The sequence below is a fragment of the Cygnus atratus genome, chromosome 6 (assembly GCF_013377495.2).
Source record: "Cygnus atratus isolate AKBS03 ecotype Queensland, Australia chromosome 6, CAtr_DNAZoo_HiC_assembly, whole genome shotgun sequence".
Taxonomy (NCBI): Eukaryota; Metazoa; Chordata; class Aves; order Anseriformes; family Anatidae; genus Cygnus; species Cygnus atratus.
In genome coordinates this window covers 4,565,258-4,582,492 of record NC_066367.1, presented here as the reverse complement: position 1 = coordinate 4,582,492, position 17,235 = coordinate 4,565,258, and the positions used below count along the sequence as shown (strand labels likewise).

General features: G+C 41.0%; 1 protein-coding gene across 2 annotated transcripts in view; it reads left to right on the top strand.

Moving 5' to 3' along the window:
- Positions 1 to 510: 510 nt before the first annotated feature.
- The window catches only part of COL3A1 (collagen type III alpha 1 chain), a 51,821-nt gene continuing 35,096 nt past the window's right edge, over positions 511 to 17,235 (top strand). The window contains exons 1-2 of one of the 2 annotated variants that reach the window (XM_035536824.2): positions 511 to 937; positions 16,948 to 17,156. In XM_035536824.2, coding sequence (XP_035392717.1) covers positions 859 to 937; positions 16,948 to 17,156 — 288 coding nt within the window. In that variant the 5' untranslated portion in view covers positions 511 to 858. The remainder of the gene's footprint in view (positions 938 to 16,947; positions 17,157 to 17,235) is intronic. The other variant, XM_035536825.2, reaches the window with a different exon arrangement.

Sequence of the window (17,235 nt, the reverse complement as noted above, 5' to 3'; positions counted from 1 at the left end):
ATTATTTTTTTCAGCTATATCTTCCTGTTTGAGGAGCAAAGAGTAAAGAAAAAGGTGGTACTTGTTCTGCATTCCTTTCAAATACTGTAATAAAAGCATTTAGCTGCATTATTGAAAAAGTATTAGTTTGTGAAATTGGTGCCTCTGAATATATACTTATTTTTTTTTAATGTGAGCTTTCTTCCTAGGTCACACAAAATCCTGATGTGAGAAAAGCACTGGAACAGAAGTGTTGCAATTTTCAGGCCTCCCCTTCGTTAACTCCGATGGCTCCTCAGCAGAAACAGCCAAGTTTGCTGCTACACAGCTGAGATTTTTCAGTTTTGGGCGTCACATCAGGTACTCACCTTTCATCTTTGCTAGGAAGCACTAGGAAGCACTAGGAATTAAAAATTGTGTTTGGGCTGTATGACTGCTGATTTGCATGAGAAATGCGTTGCCCTGGGCAGGCTGCTGCTGGGCTCCTTTTTTCCCGTCCATACATCTCGCACGCAGCACACACTAACTGTGTGTATATAGGCTTGATGCGCACTTCACACATGCACAAAAGCTCCAGATGTGCTGTGTATCTTGTTTAGTTGACTTTATTCTTCTGTAAAGCCAAGAGAAATATTAATCATTCATTTACTGTTAGGGGATGGGTCGTCTTCTCATATTTCAGTTAAGGGGGTGGAAAAGTAAAGTAAGCCAATTTTTTTCCTATTTAAGGCCAAAGCTGGGGAATGCTTGCGGCTGAGTTCTGTACATGGCCCGGTGCTGGAAGGGCAGGGAACGACCGATGTTGCTATTTTGAATAGATTTTTCTTTCCCCCCCATTTTTTCTTTTTGCACAGAGATTCTCATGTCTAATATTTAGACATGATGAGCTTTGTGCAAAAAGTAACTTTGCTCATTCTTGCCGTGTTTCAACCCTCAGTTATTTTGGCACAACAAGACGGTGAGTAATTCAAGCTTCTTATGATTTAATGTTTTTGTTTTATTTTTTATTTTCACCAATCGTTTAATAGCTGGTAAGAAATGCGTACTCACAGACCTCACCAGAACACTTTTCCTTCGCTAATCCAGTAGTAACGACAGCGAATGCTGAAGCTGAAAGCTGCGGGAGCATGCATTACCCTCCCAAAGGTTGCTCTTCGCTTTGCTGTTTGCCGGTGGTTAAGGGGACTGTGCAGTGCTCACTGCTGTGCTGCATTTCTTCTTGTTCTTACTTGTTTTCCTATTACAGACACTGGAGAGCTTTTCAACTGTTTCCTTTAACTCTTGGAATAGCGTTTCAACTGCTGGCTGGGTGCTGTCTGGAAGTTATTTGTCACAAGCAATAAGTCTGCTTCCAGCTTTGTATCTGGAGCGCTCCTTTGTACTTGCCTGTTTCCCCCCAGCAGCATGGGGCTGTGTTTAAACAATTTGTGCGCGGAAAACAGCCTGAAAAATTCTCCTCAGCTCTGATGAAACAGTTTTTAAGAGCGATATGTGAAAAATATGTCAGCGCGTGGGATTTTTCCTTTGACATAAAGCAGGGGGGTGACTGAATTCCCCTAACCACGATGGTTTCTGTCGTGCGTCTGCAGGCTGCTTTGGTCCCTCCTGGGACTGACCAGCGGCTGGCAGTGTCTGCGAGTGCCTGAGAGTGCTTGTGTGTGTGTCTGCCAGACAGCAAGTGAGCGTGGAATTTGGAGAGAGGAAAAAAGTCCTTCATATAGAATAATTCAGCTTACTGAGGAGATAAGTGTGGTATGGTGATTTAAGTTATACATTCCCAAGTGCATCTGACCTTTTTTGGATGTGTCCTGGTCCTGCTTGCCAGGCAGTTGAGACCAGACCTTCCTTAAGATAGAGCGTTTTTCTTTCTTGTAAATATAAAAGATCTGCAATGTATTTATGCCTGCACTAGGGCAACAAATAACTTCACAAATCACCGGATAAGTGGCAGCCAGTTACACTGCAGCAAAGGAGAGCCAAACGCCTTTAAAGCCACACCCTAGCCCTGTCTGTATGCTGCAAATCAGGAAAACAGCTAGCCAGCTGATAGCAAAGCTATCTGCCTAAGCCTGGCTAGAAAGCAGGAGCTTGCCGTGAGACCAGCAGTCGGCTGTGGCAGCCAGGTAGCACCGCCCGCAGCAGCAGCAGCGTGCCCAGCACCAGCCCACCTCACCACGCGTGGGCATGGGCGAGGCACTGCACGGCACCTGGAATTCTGTAGAGATGAAATGTGGTGTGCTGCAGACCGAGGCTTTTCTATTTCTGCTTTTCCAGCATATATGCTGTGCTTCAGTAATCCTCAGTGATGGCAATATGGGAAAATTTGAGCTAACACATGCTGTGAGTTCTTTCTCTGCTTACAGCAACAAACACTATACATATATAATTTGTATTAAATATTTATAATATATTTCCTCTCTCTCTCTCCAGAGGGTTAAGGAATGTCCAATATGAAAAGAACAAACATCAGTTTTATTTCTCCCAATAAACTGAGGCCAGGTCTCTTTCCTTCCCTCTGGTTGCTTCCCTGGATGTTTCTGAAGTGCAACACATATTTGACTCAAGAGATGGTAAATCTGGGGTTAGAAGAACAATATACAAACGAAGTGTGAGGGAGTATTCTCATTTCTCTGCCACATTCCTGTTTCATGGTGTAGTAACATTTCCTTCCTGGGCTCACTTCCATACTACTTACAGAGATGCAGTTACACAGAGAGATTGATAAAATGCAAGTTAGCCTTTCATATACCCAGTAATATCCTCTCCTTGGAATGCTCCTTTCCACACTGCTCAATTTGCTTTTCTCACAGGGAAAGAGATAATTGAAGTTGTTGGTTATTAGCATTGCGAATCTGTGTGCAGGGCAATGATGGACTGGGAAGCCAAATTTTCCAGGATTCAAAAGAGAATTTCCAGACATGCTAAAATGCTCTCTCTTGTCAAGAAAAATGTTTATATGGTTAGTATCAAATGTAAGTCAATATAAAATTTTCCTTGGGAAAGCCTGCCAGGAGACAAGACTTGGCAAGATATTAAGGAAACTGCTCAGTATATACTAAGCTTAGGATAGTCAGATGTACCTCTGGGCTACGTGTTTCTTTATATGGCTATAATAGCTAGGAATGGAGGTTTGAGTACAGCCTCAGGTCGAACTTCTTCAAAAGCTTGGGCTCTGGATGTTGTGGAATAAGAAATTCTCTGTGACTTCCAAGAAGAAAAGCTGAGTACCCTGGTAATCCATTTCAGCCTGTAAACGAAGTCAGCTTGAGACAATTCAGGTTTTCTGATGTGTGCTGAGAGTCGTGGTGTAAGGAGCTGCCAAGCCCTGAGCATGTTCAGGATGAAATGCCTCCTGGTGACTGACAGCTGGCCTTCAGGTAGACGTGACACATTCTAGAAAGCTGTATTAATTTCCACCATCTGCAGGCACCTTTGCATCCTGCATGCCAAGCTACCAAATAGCAAAAGAACTCTGAAAACAACTTCAGGAGAGAAATCCATCCTCTACCTAGCCCACATGACTTGTATAGTTGTGTAGTTTTCAGGCCTACGTTCATCTCGTTTAACCTGAGTTAGCAGAGTCAGTACAGACAGCAACTTCCAGAAGACGGCTTTAATTTTAGCTAGACTGGCTGGAGGTACTTGGCAATGTACACTGGCTACACAGGAAGCACATGCACAGCCCCGCTCATGTCGGGGCCAAAAGCAAGCTGAAATGGACCTGGGCCTGCCTCAGCTGTATCTGAAATGAGTAAAGGCCATCACCTGGAGCGTGACACTTCTCATACATACATCCAGCAGTCCATGAGGGACTTCCCTGAGGTCACCAGGAGAACACTGCTGCTCTAAAAGCAGGGTGCAAGCAGAGACAGAAACCCATTGTTTTTATTCCAACTAGATTTTTTGCTCTAATGTAATTTAGTGTTTTCATTGTAATGTATTATCTTGGATGTCCAGTCAGGAAGTTCATTTCTAAGATAATGACTGGATCTTAAAATATCACTGGGAAGACTTATTGACCTTTCCTATTAGTTTGAGTTCCAAGTTACGGTTTTAAAATGAAGGAGGCTTTAGGGGGCAACATGTAAAGAACTCTTTATGCTGAGTACTGATTTCTGATTAAAATACCCAGAAAGAAAGGATGATATTTTAGGAACACTTGTAAATAGGTTGATTGAACTATTTTGCTTTCTTCTTTTAATTGGAAGGGATTAGATGGGCAACGGAATAGACAGGTACTGCTCAGATACAGTGGTACTTCCAGACTAGCATTTTTAGCACTTAGCTATATGCAACATTGCACATACTCTTTTATTTTTTTGTTGATAAATTAGCTAGTTTAAGGGTAATGTTAATGACAGTCAGAACTATCTTTCCTGAAAGGTTATGGTAACACAAGCAAAACCTCCTCCAGATTTTTGAAGGTAAAAACAGACAATGTATCTGTGGTGCACTTACTGTGTGTTAACGTATAATTACATACTCTTAGGTCATCTAAACTATTGAAGGTACAGTAGGTCAGGGGTCTACTACTCTTCTTCCATTTCTCCTAACTAGTTTATAGCAGGCACTGTTCTGCTTAGGAAAGTTGATACATCTCTTTCTGGTTTGGAAAAATCATGCTAAATGAAAGCCTGGGGAATCCACCCCCTCTAAACATTATATATATGTCCTTGGAAATATGTCAAATTTCATAAACACATTTCAGATCACACATCCCTGGAAGACATTAGACTTAGGAAAATGAGACCATTAAATATCCTTTTCATTATTTTCCATATTTGTTTTTGATTTGAGACCAAGTCTACACAGACTGCATTTTTAAAGGAGAAGGAGGAGTTGGTTTATTACAGGGAGAAAAGGCAGAGGTAGAAAGGTGTTGTCTCTGGCACTGATGTTATTGGTGATGTCTCAGAGCCATTACAGTTGCTCCCTCCTTTGTGTTGCAGATTACAAACTGGTCCTATTTCCTCTTCCAGCTTCTGCCAAAATTTTGAGGCTTGAAATAGGCAGGCAAAGCGTCACTTGCAGAGTCATACTTGATGCCAACCTTACAGAACAGCTGTGTTAGCTTTAATTAATGCTGTTGAAGAGAAGGAAAGGAATTAATTTCTATTATTTTATCAGACTGGCTGATAAAGCAGGCTGACATGGATCTACTAGTTATTGTCCTGATTATGTGCTAACGTTGTTCATTTCTTGTTTAGACCAGAAATGTGCAGAAAATCGGACATACCTAGCTTTACAAACAGGAAAGCTTGCTGTAGATCAGTAACAGCAGTGATGCAGACAGTCACCTAGCATTTTGGATAAAAAGCAATCTCTTCAGAGTTGAAAGGTTCAGCCTACCAGTAGGGGGAAACAACAACAAAGTGTGCTTCCCCAGGCTAGCCGGTGACCTGAAAGCTACATTGCTCGATGCTCTTACGGCAGGTTAGCAGTCTGGAGAAAAGCACAAGCCACAGCTGCTGTAACAGTTGCATGTTTTAATTTGTCGCTTAGAAGTAATGAGTCCTCAAAAGTCACAGAACTGGAAATTAGCACAATTGTCATGTCCATTAATACTCCAGATTGTGTTATGCTTTAGTCATGCTTAAGCAACAAGGCAAAAGATCTCAGCTGAGAAAAGGAAAACTATTGGTAATAGCAAATACATGTTGTTAGCAAAGTGTTTTGTTGAAGTAACTAGATTAGATTCCCAGTTCACTGCAGAAATTTGATGTGATGGAACAAAATTCAATTTATTGTTGGCAATGCCCAGAAACTAAAGCTCAAACTTGAAAAGGACAGAGTAAAATCCTTTCTAATGCAACACAAAACCTGTTGGTTCATTCTCTTTGAGGTAGCTTGATAAATTGTACTTGCACAACCTTCAAGTGGCTTAGAGTTCAGTACCTATCACCTACCTGTATGCTTACGGTTTAAGACTTTCTGGGTTTGATTTTTGGCAGTCAGGTAAATAACCTTCAACCCGAGGTGGAACAAAAAGGGAGCTATTTTAGTGTCATCATTTTACCTTGAAGTAGCTGCTACAATACTTTACCAACTTGTCCCTCCTTCAATACATCCATGATGATATGTCTTGCGCACATGGAGAACTGAGCATGGATGTGATTCCTTCTTCAGGAGTTATGCACAGAGAGAGCTATTTTGTCCCTGTTCCTTTGGGAGAGGCTGTTGAGGAAGGTGTAGATGGATGCAGAAGAGCGTACTGCAGCCCCAGCCCTCCATGTGCTGCCCATCACCAGACGGGGACCCAAGGGACTGCTCCCGCAGAGAAGGTTGTCTGGGGCCATGCTGCTCATGGTGATGTTCTCTCAGTTACAGGCCGCATGTTGACTCACTGCAGTTCTCTCCCAGGACCATGCTGTTAACAGACAGTGCTCTGGCTTAGTAACTGTTGTGGGACGGCTACTCCTGTATGGAGTTTCTTTCTTCCATTGAATCTGTTGATGCACAGGGGTTGTGAAGCTTTGCTTTCTGTCCTCTCCGTGGTTTCTCTGACAAGAGGTGCTTTGTGCCTGCAAAATCTAGAAGGAATCCCCACAGAGTTTTCTGAGCCTTCTGCATTTAGCCCAGTCAGACACTTTGCATTTCAGGCAAATAAGAGTCCCATGCATAACTGTAGGGACAGTGTCATTAATATTTCTTGCATTGCTTGACGCTGCATAGTAGCTTCAAAGATTAACCCTTACTTTACTCCTGGTTGTGGCTACCGGACTGATAATCCCCACAGACATTAAAAAATAGAGTATTTATAACACCTTACAGGAGTCAGAAAGTCTCTTCTGTAAGTATAATAGAGAGGTGTGCTTATCCTGTCTTGAATGCCAGAAGGGTGCAAGGAGGAATGAGTTCCATTGCCAGCAATAACCAATACATCTTTTACACAAAGGCACAGTACATTGTACGTCACATTTATACTTTCAGACAACCATTTCTCTTTCTCATCTTGTAATGCACAGCAAAGGTTCTCCCCTTTTTGCTTGAGAAAAGCTACCCTAGTTCCAACCACTATATATTTATTTTCACTTCAGACCCAATATCCTCATCTCTGAGTGTGCAAAGTTGAAGTCTCTGCCTGCTTCTTGTCAAAATGACAATGGAAAACATGATATAACCCCCTCCAACAACAATCGTTTGTTGGCTTTAGTTTGGATAAACTTCAACTCTGGGACTTCTGGCTTTGTTTAGTGAAAGGACAGCAGAAGAGATTCCTTTCAGATTAACTAAGAGTGCTTCCATTTTCCCTCATTTACGTCAACCCCTTCATTTAAACATGAACTATCAGGATGAGAATGGAAGCGGTACCTCATTTAACAATGTCTGCACAGTTTTGTCTTTCTTTGAATCACACAAATACTCCATGAAGAGATGGCTGTCAGGGGAGAGAAAGCATGCACAGGACATTGAACAGGAATGATGTGAAGATAACGAGAAGATGCATGTTTTAAAGCTGAATGTGTTGTGTTATTTTGGAAGCCCAGGGCTTCTCTTACAGTTAAAGGGGGGTGACATTTGTAAATTTAAGACTAGCTGACTTTGTACAAGAATGGCCTGCAGCATAAGCCAGAGGAACACAAAGATATCCGTAGCCAAAGGAGACCAATCCCTGTCTGCTGCTGCTTTTCTCTCTCAGTTAATGTGCATCCTGCCTCACAGGGTGGCACAGGCACCTCTGCTCTCCTGCCAGGACAGCCAAAGGTCTGCTTCCATGCGGAAAACTTCTGTGGGCTGCTATGGTGGCTTCAGGGTCTGTGTTAGTCCCAGCCTCAGCACCGTGAAGGGCAGCAGAACCCAGGAACAACCCAAGCATGGTTGCAGCAGTAGATATCAAAGGATGATCTGTGTCTGGAAACTACTTCTCACAGCAATTCAACACTGGCAGGTCTTGGAAAATTTCTGGACGTAATTATTTCCCACTGAAATTCATGCCCAATGCCCAGGCATCAGCAGGCCATCTGCTGCAAACCTCTATTTTCCACCTCTTCTTTCCCGTCCCCTTTCTGCTGCTGCTTTTTTTCCTCTCTTTTCCTTCTCTCCATTTTCTTTTAGGAAAAGAGGCAAGAGCAAAGTTGCAGCTCCTTTTTCAAACAGACACGAGAGAAACAATTGCTCGCTTGGATACAGCTAATGGAAAATATGGGCAGCATCACTCATTATTCCTTTGATGTTCAGGATAATAGCCACACTGAGCATCAAAGGAGAATGAATTTCATCCCCCATGTTTTTCTTCAGTTATAAGCAGTGAAAATAGCCTTCATATTATCTTGGAAAACACTTCTGCATTCACGAGAGGCTCTTTTAAAAATTTATATTTTTTCTGGGCTTGGCTTTAAATCTGCTGTATGTTTCTAGCTCGTTTCCCTGCAGAGCAGTAGTTGTTCTGTGCCAGTTGTTTAAGAGAGGAATGTTCTAGTGAAAGCAAACAATGGGCTGTGTGGTGGGAATTGCAAATCTTTGAAAAGAGTAATTGAAATCTGCTCAGATAGTTGCAAGATTTTTTTGTGCAATGTTCTGAGCCTGTTGGTGGCTTCGCAGTTGGCAGGGTGGTCCTCTCGTTAGAGCACTCTTTTTTTTTTTTTTGTGCATAGACAGAATAGCATAAATATGGAGGGGAAAAAAAAAAAAAAAAAAAGAGTTTAAATCCAACCAATTCTTTTGCTGCTAGAGTAGCTGCAAGGAGAAATAGTGGCTTAAACTTCTTTCAGTGAAAAGGAGGAAAAAAAAAAAAAAGAACAAGAGGACAGAGCCTCTTCATTTATCAGGTTTCCTCTGGCTCAAGCTCTTCCACTCATACCTTTTAAGGACTCCAACAGATTAACTGGTGCATCTGGCTGTGTCTGCTCAGGATGTTACAGCCCTCCTCTGCTCTGGGGAGCTGCCTACCCTCACTCCATGCCAGCTGGCTCTGCGGCTGCGTGGGGCTGGGCGAGCAGGATGCGTGCGAGGGGCCAGGCAGGCACCGCAGTAAGCGATGCTGCTCAACTCTTGTACGAACAAAAGTCAGGTCTGGCCTTGCAGGTGCTTTGCTACACCTAAAGCTTGGCCTTCACCTGACAAGGGCTCTAGTTTGGAAGATGCTTAGGGATTTAGAAAATAGGTGGAGAAGTTGTAAGTGTCTTCAGAACCCTGAGAAAACCCTCGCAATACCAGCTTTAGTAGCCGTAGCAAGTTGACAATAAGAACATCGTGCTCAGCATACAAATAGCCAATTAATGTCCTCTATGAGAATCAAATACTGCCATCTGTATCCAGCAAACTGTCCAGAATGGCTGTGAGGTGAATTGGTACAAATTGGAACGAGGAGTGAATGAATACAGATCCTTTTGCAGATGAAACTAGGCTAGTGATGTTCTAGGCATTCAGAAATGCCTGCTGCATTTTGTTTTTCCCCTGACCTTGTGAATTACAAATACTTTTAATTTATTGTCAAAGGCATGATTCTTTTCTGTGGACTGTATGCCAGAGTTCTTTAATCCATCACTGGAGTATGAAATACAAGAACCAAAGCCTTCATTTACTTCCAAATGCTGAAATTACAGGGAAATCAATAAAACTGTACAGGGAGTTATGTGAGCGTAGAATTTGACCCCCTGTTTTTTTACTCATCTCTGATGCAAATCCACTACAGCCACAGAGCTATAAGAGGGCTGACTTTGCCCAACGTATCTGAAAATATAAATGTTATTACCATATGTAATACACTGCACTATAACATTTCCCATCTGTTCCAGCCTCAGGAGAGAAGTATTGAATCAAGCTGGTCTTTTCCAAGGAAAAGCAGAGAAATGGCATTGCCTAAAGTCATTAGCCCTCTCACTGAGCTAAGGGGGAAGAGAAGATCATGGGCAGCTCAAAACTTTAATTATCTGGAAAAAAAAAAGTTGTTTTAATTTTAAACTTAGGCAATGAAAAGCAAAATCTGGTTGCACAGCCTGGGCAACTTGCTCATACACAACAACTTTCCCAGATTTTCTTTATTCTTCCCAGAGCAGGCCTATGGCAAGAATGGTGCAAAGAATCCTTCAGCATTATAAACAATTTGTGATCTGGTCAAAAACAGAAATGCAGAAGAGAATGTCTTGGAGATACACCTTCACCTTGGGTGATTTTTATCTCTCTGATAGAATGGTGTGCTGGATTTTGGTAATTTTTTCCACTTACTTAATCCTAGTAGTAGTGAACATGAAGCTATTGCTCTCTTTTAGAAAAATGTTAGGCCAGTTTTCGATGGGATTAAATTGAGATTAACTTGACACTTGAACTCTGACCATACAAGCATTCATTGACTGCCCAAAGACGGGGCAGGATGTATGTTTAAAGAAACCAATAAATCCATAAAATCACATCAGACCTTGAATTTATGTCAGCTTCCGTCTGGTTGAAGTTTTAGACACGGGTCTTTGTGCCATTTGGCATCCTTTGCTCTAAAGACAAGGAGCACATCAAAACAGATTACTGCAGAGCAGTGAGAATTTATACCAGCACTACAGCTAAATGGCCACAGATAAACTGATTGCAGCCTGCTGTTTATTTTTAGAGTGACACCAAATGGCACAAAAGGTTATGTGCAAAAAACATTTTAATATAAGAACAGGAGATGGAAAAACCTCATAGGCGTTTTACCAGTAATGGTAAGAATGACTGAGAAATTATGCAATGGCCCTCCAAAAGACACTGACTGCACTGAATTAAGATGAAATTTTTACTTGCTATGTGCCCTCCTCTAATGCAACCAGCTGATCTTGTCAAAATGCTCGGTAAAAGCCCAGTAAAATCAAGGGAGTTTCTGATCAGATGCTGTTTACCCTTGATCAGGAATGAATACACATTGCAGATTATAGCAAAACAAGTCTACCTCTACTTAAAAAACAAGTAAAAATGTAATTGGCTGAGTTGACTTTGGAGAGGAAATCCAAGATTAACATCCCAATACAAATGGTCATTCAGAAATATATTTCTCCGTTACAAAAAACAAACAAACATATATATAGGCCATGAAGTTGTCAAGAAATAGTTAACAACAGAATTGTTTCTTGTGTCCGTCAGGTGGTTTTCCCAAAACAACTCTTACCGATCCAGAAACAGGAAAGAAACAATTCTCAGGACAACCTTAAGAAATAAAATTATTGACCCAACAACACAAACTAAACCAATTTGTTTTCCCATTAAGAGCTTTGAAACAAGAAATCTGTTCTGCCATTGTCCTCCCTGCTGTCCTGCAGCTGAAGGCAGTGGGGCTGTTGAGCAACAGCATCCATGATGGGATGTCACTGGTGCCTGTTTCAAAGCAAGGCATCCGTGGCAGGGTGACCTTTAGGAGTTGCATGGAGAACATCATTCAAGGATGTCACCACATGAGACTGAACAGAGAAACATAAATGTTGAACACAGGGCACTGTGACAGTCCCAGTCCCTTCAGATCACATCACCTTCGAGAAGAGCAGCAGCCTTCAGAAGATATGGAAGAAAAGTTGGAGCCCTTAACATCAATCAAACTTTGAAAGATTAGGAAAGAGCTATAACCTGTGAGGAAATTAAAGCATTTTGAGTTTTACTTGGTCACCAATTATGCCCATAAGGATATTGTTTGGCAAGTGTTTCAGAAATTTCTAAACACCACAGAAAGGTTGCAGCATTTGGAGCTTACAAAGAAGAATGAAGGACACAAGCAGTGATTTGCTTAAAACACAAATACTTGTTTGTACTTGTGCAGGCCTGTTGGGTTTTTGTTTGTTTTTTTGTTTTTCCCGTTTTGTAATGTGACAGACTGGGTGGGTCTCAGAGCAGGGACAGTCTGGCTACATGGCATAATGGACCTTTGCTTGAGAATCCAGCCTTCTCTATACATTGCCAGTGAAACAGAGAGAGTTTCCTTTCTCCAACACTTCTGACATAAAAATACAGCATTATGGTTAACCAGCATTGTTTTATGCTGCTTTCTCTTCCTTGCTCTGCAGCTGAATAAAGAGGAAAAGAGCTGGGAGTGGATCAGTGGCACTGTCCAAACGCCAGCTTTTTTGGCAGATGAGCATCCCTAGAAGCTTCACTTTCAGTCTAAAAGTCTTTTTTGCTGTGAAACTTTGGAAATCTGGGAACCATTCAGTTGCACTCCCATCCTATTGCACCCAGTAACAGCTCTTTCTCCTGCAGGCAATGGAGAAGGAAAGAATTTTTAAGACGACACCTCTGATTTTTCACAGTCTGCAGTTGGTGTTTTGTCAATGGAGGTTTCATCCCTGACGCTTCTATTCACCCACACAGGCAGTACAAAATTCGCCAGCTGTTTTAGGACAATTCCAGCTGAGCAAATGTCTGCAGGCTCAGCAGTTTAAAAACCATGTCATTAACCCACTGCTTTTCTTATATTTCTGCCTCTTTTCCTGATGCCTACGAAACACAAACTACTTCAGGCTTTTCGAGTACTCAGCACTTACCTTGCTGGAGTCCACATGGGCAGAGCAGGCCCGTCTGGCTCAGCAAGCCAATTAGTTGATGAGGAGAGTCCATTTGTTTCCATTAGTGATCACACCATGGAATGAGCATGTTTGATTTTGTTATAAACACCGCCCTAATACCAGACAGCAAGGCCAAACCACTTGCTTTGAGGTAGACACTGGCATTATTTTTCTGCTCAGTAGATGGAAAGCAGGGGTGCTTCAGGAGCTGGGATGGATTCCTCAGGCTCCTTCAGTGTAGGGGAGAATGGGGCATTTCCACTGAAAATGAAGTTTGTCCTCGTAAATTGGCCTCTTGGTTGAATAACATACAAAGTATTGCTGGAGTATACAATAAATAGATGCATTTAGTCTAGAAGAAATGCAAAAATACTTTCTGAAGTAGTCATACAGTAAAGCAAATAACCCAAACCAGGTCAGCGTAAGAAAGCATAGGCTTTGTACAATTAAAGTCCCTTCCTGTCTCCAGCAGGCTTTGGATCCAGTCAAATTTAGGGGCAAGGACTCCTTCATTTCAGCCTGTTAGGGTTGACTAGATCCAAGGTAAATAAATGCAAAACTTTTGCTTGACTGGTGGTGGTGGTGGTCACCAGATTCTCACAGATCAAAGCTCCTCAGCTCTGCTGGCAACTGGGCTCTGCTGTGAGTTTGCCACTAATGCAATAGCTGGTCATCTGCTTTGTCCAAAGTGGAAAAGCCTGTGGTGTTGGAGGACGCTGTTAGGAGATTTTTTTGTTTGCCACATAAATGTGGTCAAGTCATAATCACAGCACTTGCACAGGTACAAAGCCGAAAGCAAGTAGAAAGCAGGTCAGCTTCTCAGGTCATAGCACTTGCTAATAGATTTCCCGGTATCAATACTTATGTAATGTATGACATCTGTCATCCTCCAGGCCTAAAATGACCGTATTTGCTTCCTTCTCTACCTCTCTGGGCTCCTTAATGTTCCACTCTTAATGTTCACTTTCCTTCAAGACAGAATGGTGATTTTCCTTTCAGCTCTGCCTGATTTGTCTGCTTCCATATACAACTGCTAGTCTGCTCAGAAAATGGGAAATAACTCAGAACCAGCATATGACAAAGACTGTTACCATTTTTTTCTCCTCCTTTTTTTAGGCTGGTCCAGAGAAATACTACTCACAGCAAAATACAAAAATATTTTTAAATGTGAATGCTCAGTAAAAGTAAAAGGCATAAAAGCCAAGTTATTCAGGCTTTCAGATACTCTACAAAATTAATGATTTTTAAAATTTATCATAGATTGACACAGCTCCCAACAAGCCATCGCAATAACTGTCACAGAAACAAAGCTTTCCAGAGCCACCGCATTCAGGGCTTTCAGGAGCAGAATAAGATTTTGCATTGCCTTAGGCCAACGCTATTCAGTTCTAATATATTTTTGAAATCTTTGGCTTATATATATGTTGAGGAATCCATCAGAAAAGCTGGTTAAGGCAAGCATGCGACTGTTTTACCACAAGTCGAGGAGCAGGCAAGTCAGCTTTTTTACAACCTTATGCTTCCTATATGTTGCTTGCCAGTGCTTTAGCACAAATCAGCTTTCCAAAGCATTTCAGAGCTAACATTCAATTTTTATGAGCAATGCAAAATGCATTATGTCATAACATGCTGACAAACGGATCTACATCTGAGCACAGAGGGGGTGTCTTGAATGGACTAAGTCTTCCCAGATGCAAGTTTCCTTTGGAAATCTATTTAATACTTTCATTCTGCCAAAGGCCACAACGATTTTCATTGCAACTCTCCTAGCTTATTTCTTAATTCATTTAACAATGTCCAGAAAGTTAGAAGCAAGTATGAATGTCATTACATCCAGATGCCTTCAAGCTTTATTTCCTCTTTCTTCCTGTTGAATGATGCCATCTACTGCAGAAAAACTGAATGGCAATCTTGTAAAAACAGAAATTTGCTTTATTTTTTTTTTTCTTGTACAATGAGGTTAGTCATTTAAGTGTACATTACATGTACACACAATAACAGCATTAAATTCTTCTAGATCTGAGTAATGGTGTTTTTATTTAATAATTCTGTGCAAAACTGTGTTTTGCCCTAAGCTAAACAAAACTGGTCTCTTCCCTTGCTCATGATGTTTGTAAATGAGAAGGACATTTTAACCTGTGGAGGTGGAAAGTGTGTAAGTTGAGGTGATGCTGAGTACATTCCTGTTCAGCAGATCCATGCTCAACTGTGATTTCAAGAGCACATCCATCTACCTACTTTCTTATGGACAGCAAGCTCTGGTCTTCCTATTAGATTTGAATTTATTCTACTCCATGCAATATAATGCCTTCTGGGTCTTCTTGTATACAGTGAGCCACTCACTCATACACTGACCTACTCAGCTTCTGGTACTTCTAATTCAGGTTGGTTTGTTTGTTTGTCTTATGAGTCATTAGATCCAAAAAAAAAAAATCATTTGTAATGCTGCTCTTGTTTTGTAAAGTACTTTTCAGCCTTCTTGTTTATTGGGAAGCATTTCTAATTTGTCTTGTCAAGTTTGGTATTTTTTGTTTGTTTGTTTGTTTTCAACACAGTGAATTATTGGTGTCTTCGAGGAGGAAAATGTTTCTTAGAGAGACAGTCAGCAATTAATCAAGCAGAGAATCAGTTTATTTACCTGAGACGCTGACGTGATTATGCAGGATGAGAGCTAGGAAACCAAGCAACTATTTAGAAACTAAATCTAGCCTGAGAGACTAATGATGGATGTCTGGATCCTACCCTGAAATAAATATGACACTTCTTATCAGATATAGTGGCTGTTAAATGTTGTCCTCTGAAGCAGCACCTGATGCTGTGACCCTGTGTCCTGGAAATAAGACGTTCTTCATCACCTCTCAGCCAGACAGGAGGTCTTGGTGGGCTTCCCCATTGCCCTCCTGTTTGAGCCCAGATAAAGTATGAGTATGATGACATGAACTTCATGGGTGATACAGAGGGAAAAGTCAGGTCAATAGGGACAAGGAGATGCAGTGTCTGAAAAACTCATTTCAGTTGAGTGCAGGGCAGAAAAGTAGGTAGACTGTTCAGCTCTAAGACAAGAGGCTGAAGGGAAGATGGAAAGTAAAGTTATGTATTATGAGAAAGATAGACCTGAGCAGAGAAAACAGGGAAAAAAAGAAAGAAAAGAAGCATGAGAAGAGTAGAAATGTGACCAAGAAAGACAGAAAGAAAAGCAAAGAATATAAACAGAAAATTAGGCCAATGTGCCAATGTGGTAGTGGTACAGAGAATTAACAGAGATGAAAGATACTGCATCTGAGAAAAGAAAATAGGGCTGCATGACCAATAGTAATAAGCTGCAGTATAGATTTAGACTCAGTCTTGTCCTACGTAATTAGGACAATTACAACAATTTGATGGTATTCATAGTTTTCAGTCCGGAGCCAGCAGTAATTTTAATGTCAGAACTCTAAATTACATGTTTTGGTATCTTTTTGTTTTTCTTTTTGAAGAATGATGCATAGTAGGCAACTTTTCCTGGTACCAAAGTCTTAAGGACCGTGTAGGTACACAGATAGCTATTTCTCTATCACTATGTGCTTGCAAACAGAATTATTTTGAATTATTCATGGAAAAAAAAATCTTATGTCATTAACGAAGGCATTCACTGATACTTATATTTGCAGTCTGAGAGTCTAATACTTCTACAAAATTTACAAGGAACTTTGTTGATTATCTAACTTTGTAGCGTTATTTGTATATTACTTTATTAAATGGCTGAATTCTGGATCTGGTTTCTTAAAGAATACACAAACCCAAAGTTTAATGTTCAAATCTGTTTCCCATTAGTCTCCTCAAATTCATTATCTACAACAAATTTGATCAGTGGAATAACTGCTGGAAGGAATTCACATAGCCATGGATATTACAGATGAACAACTTTCTGAAAATAGAGACAGCATTTGAGCAGTCCAGATGACAAATTTATGGCAAACCATTTGAGCAATTAATGCAAACATTCTTTTAGATCTATTGCATATGTCAGCTTTCAAAAACCATTTTGAAAACTCTTGATGCTCTCTATTAATGCAAGATGCTAGCAGCAAGAGCTCATGATGGACAGACCACTTATTCTGCATCCATGTGCAAGTGCACTTGTTGGCACCTGGGTGCCAATGGTATGCTCATTTGAGAGATTTGGCACACTTCCTTTTTATCTGCATCAGAGGATTCAATTGCTAATTACACTCAGTCTGACACTGAAATTACTCTAGACAGAAGATTATCACAGATTTAATTGGGCTTTGGATCAACTCCAGGAGGTTTCTATTGATGTCTATTCATAGATTCAGAGCAGACTCTGTAGTTAGTGTTACAGATCCTCCCAGTGTCTGAAAAGAAGCATTTAGCCTTTTACTGTACACAGATAAACTATATTACAGTAGAAAACAGACTATCTGAAAGCTTTCATGTTAATCCTCTTTGATTTGTAAAATACATCTGTAATAATACTGAACATTATTTTTTTCTTTCTTTCCCATAGTCCTAGGAGGATGTACCCATCTTGGGCAGGTTTATGCTGACAGGGATGTTTGGAAACCAGAGCCGTGCCAAATCTGTGTGTGTGACTCCGGATCTGTTCTCTGTGATGACATCATCTGTGACGACCAGGAGTTAGACTGCCCCAACCCAGAGATCCCCTTTGGAGAGTGCTGTCCAGTTTGTCCACAAACAACACCACAGCCTACAAAAGTAAGTCCTCAATACAGTTACTTTGATGTCACCTTCTTCTTGAGCTAGGCCAATCTCAACTGATTTTCTCTTAGATAGT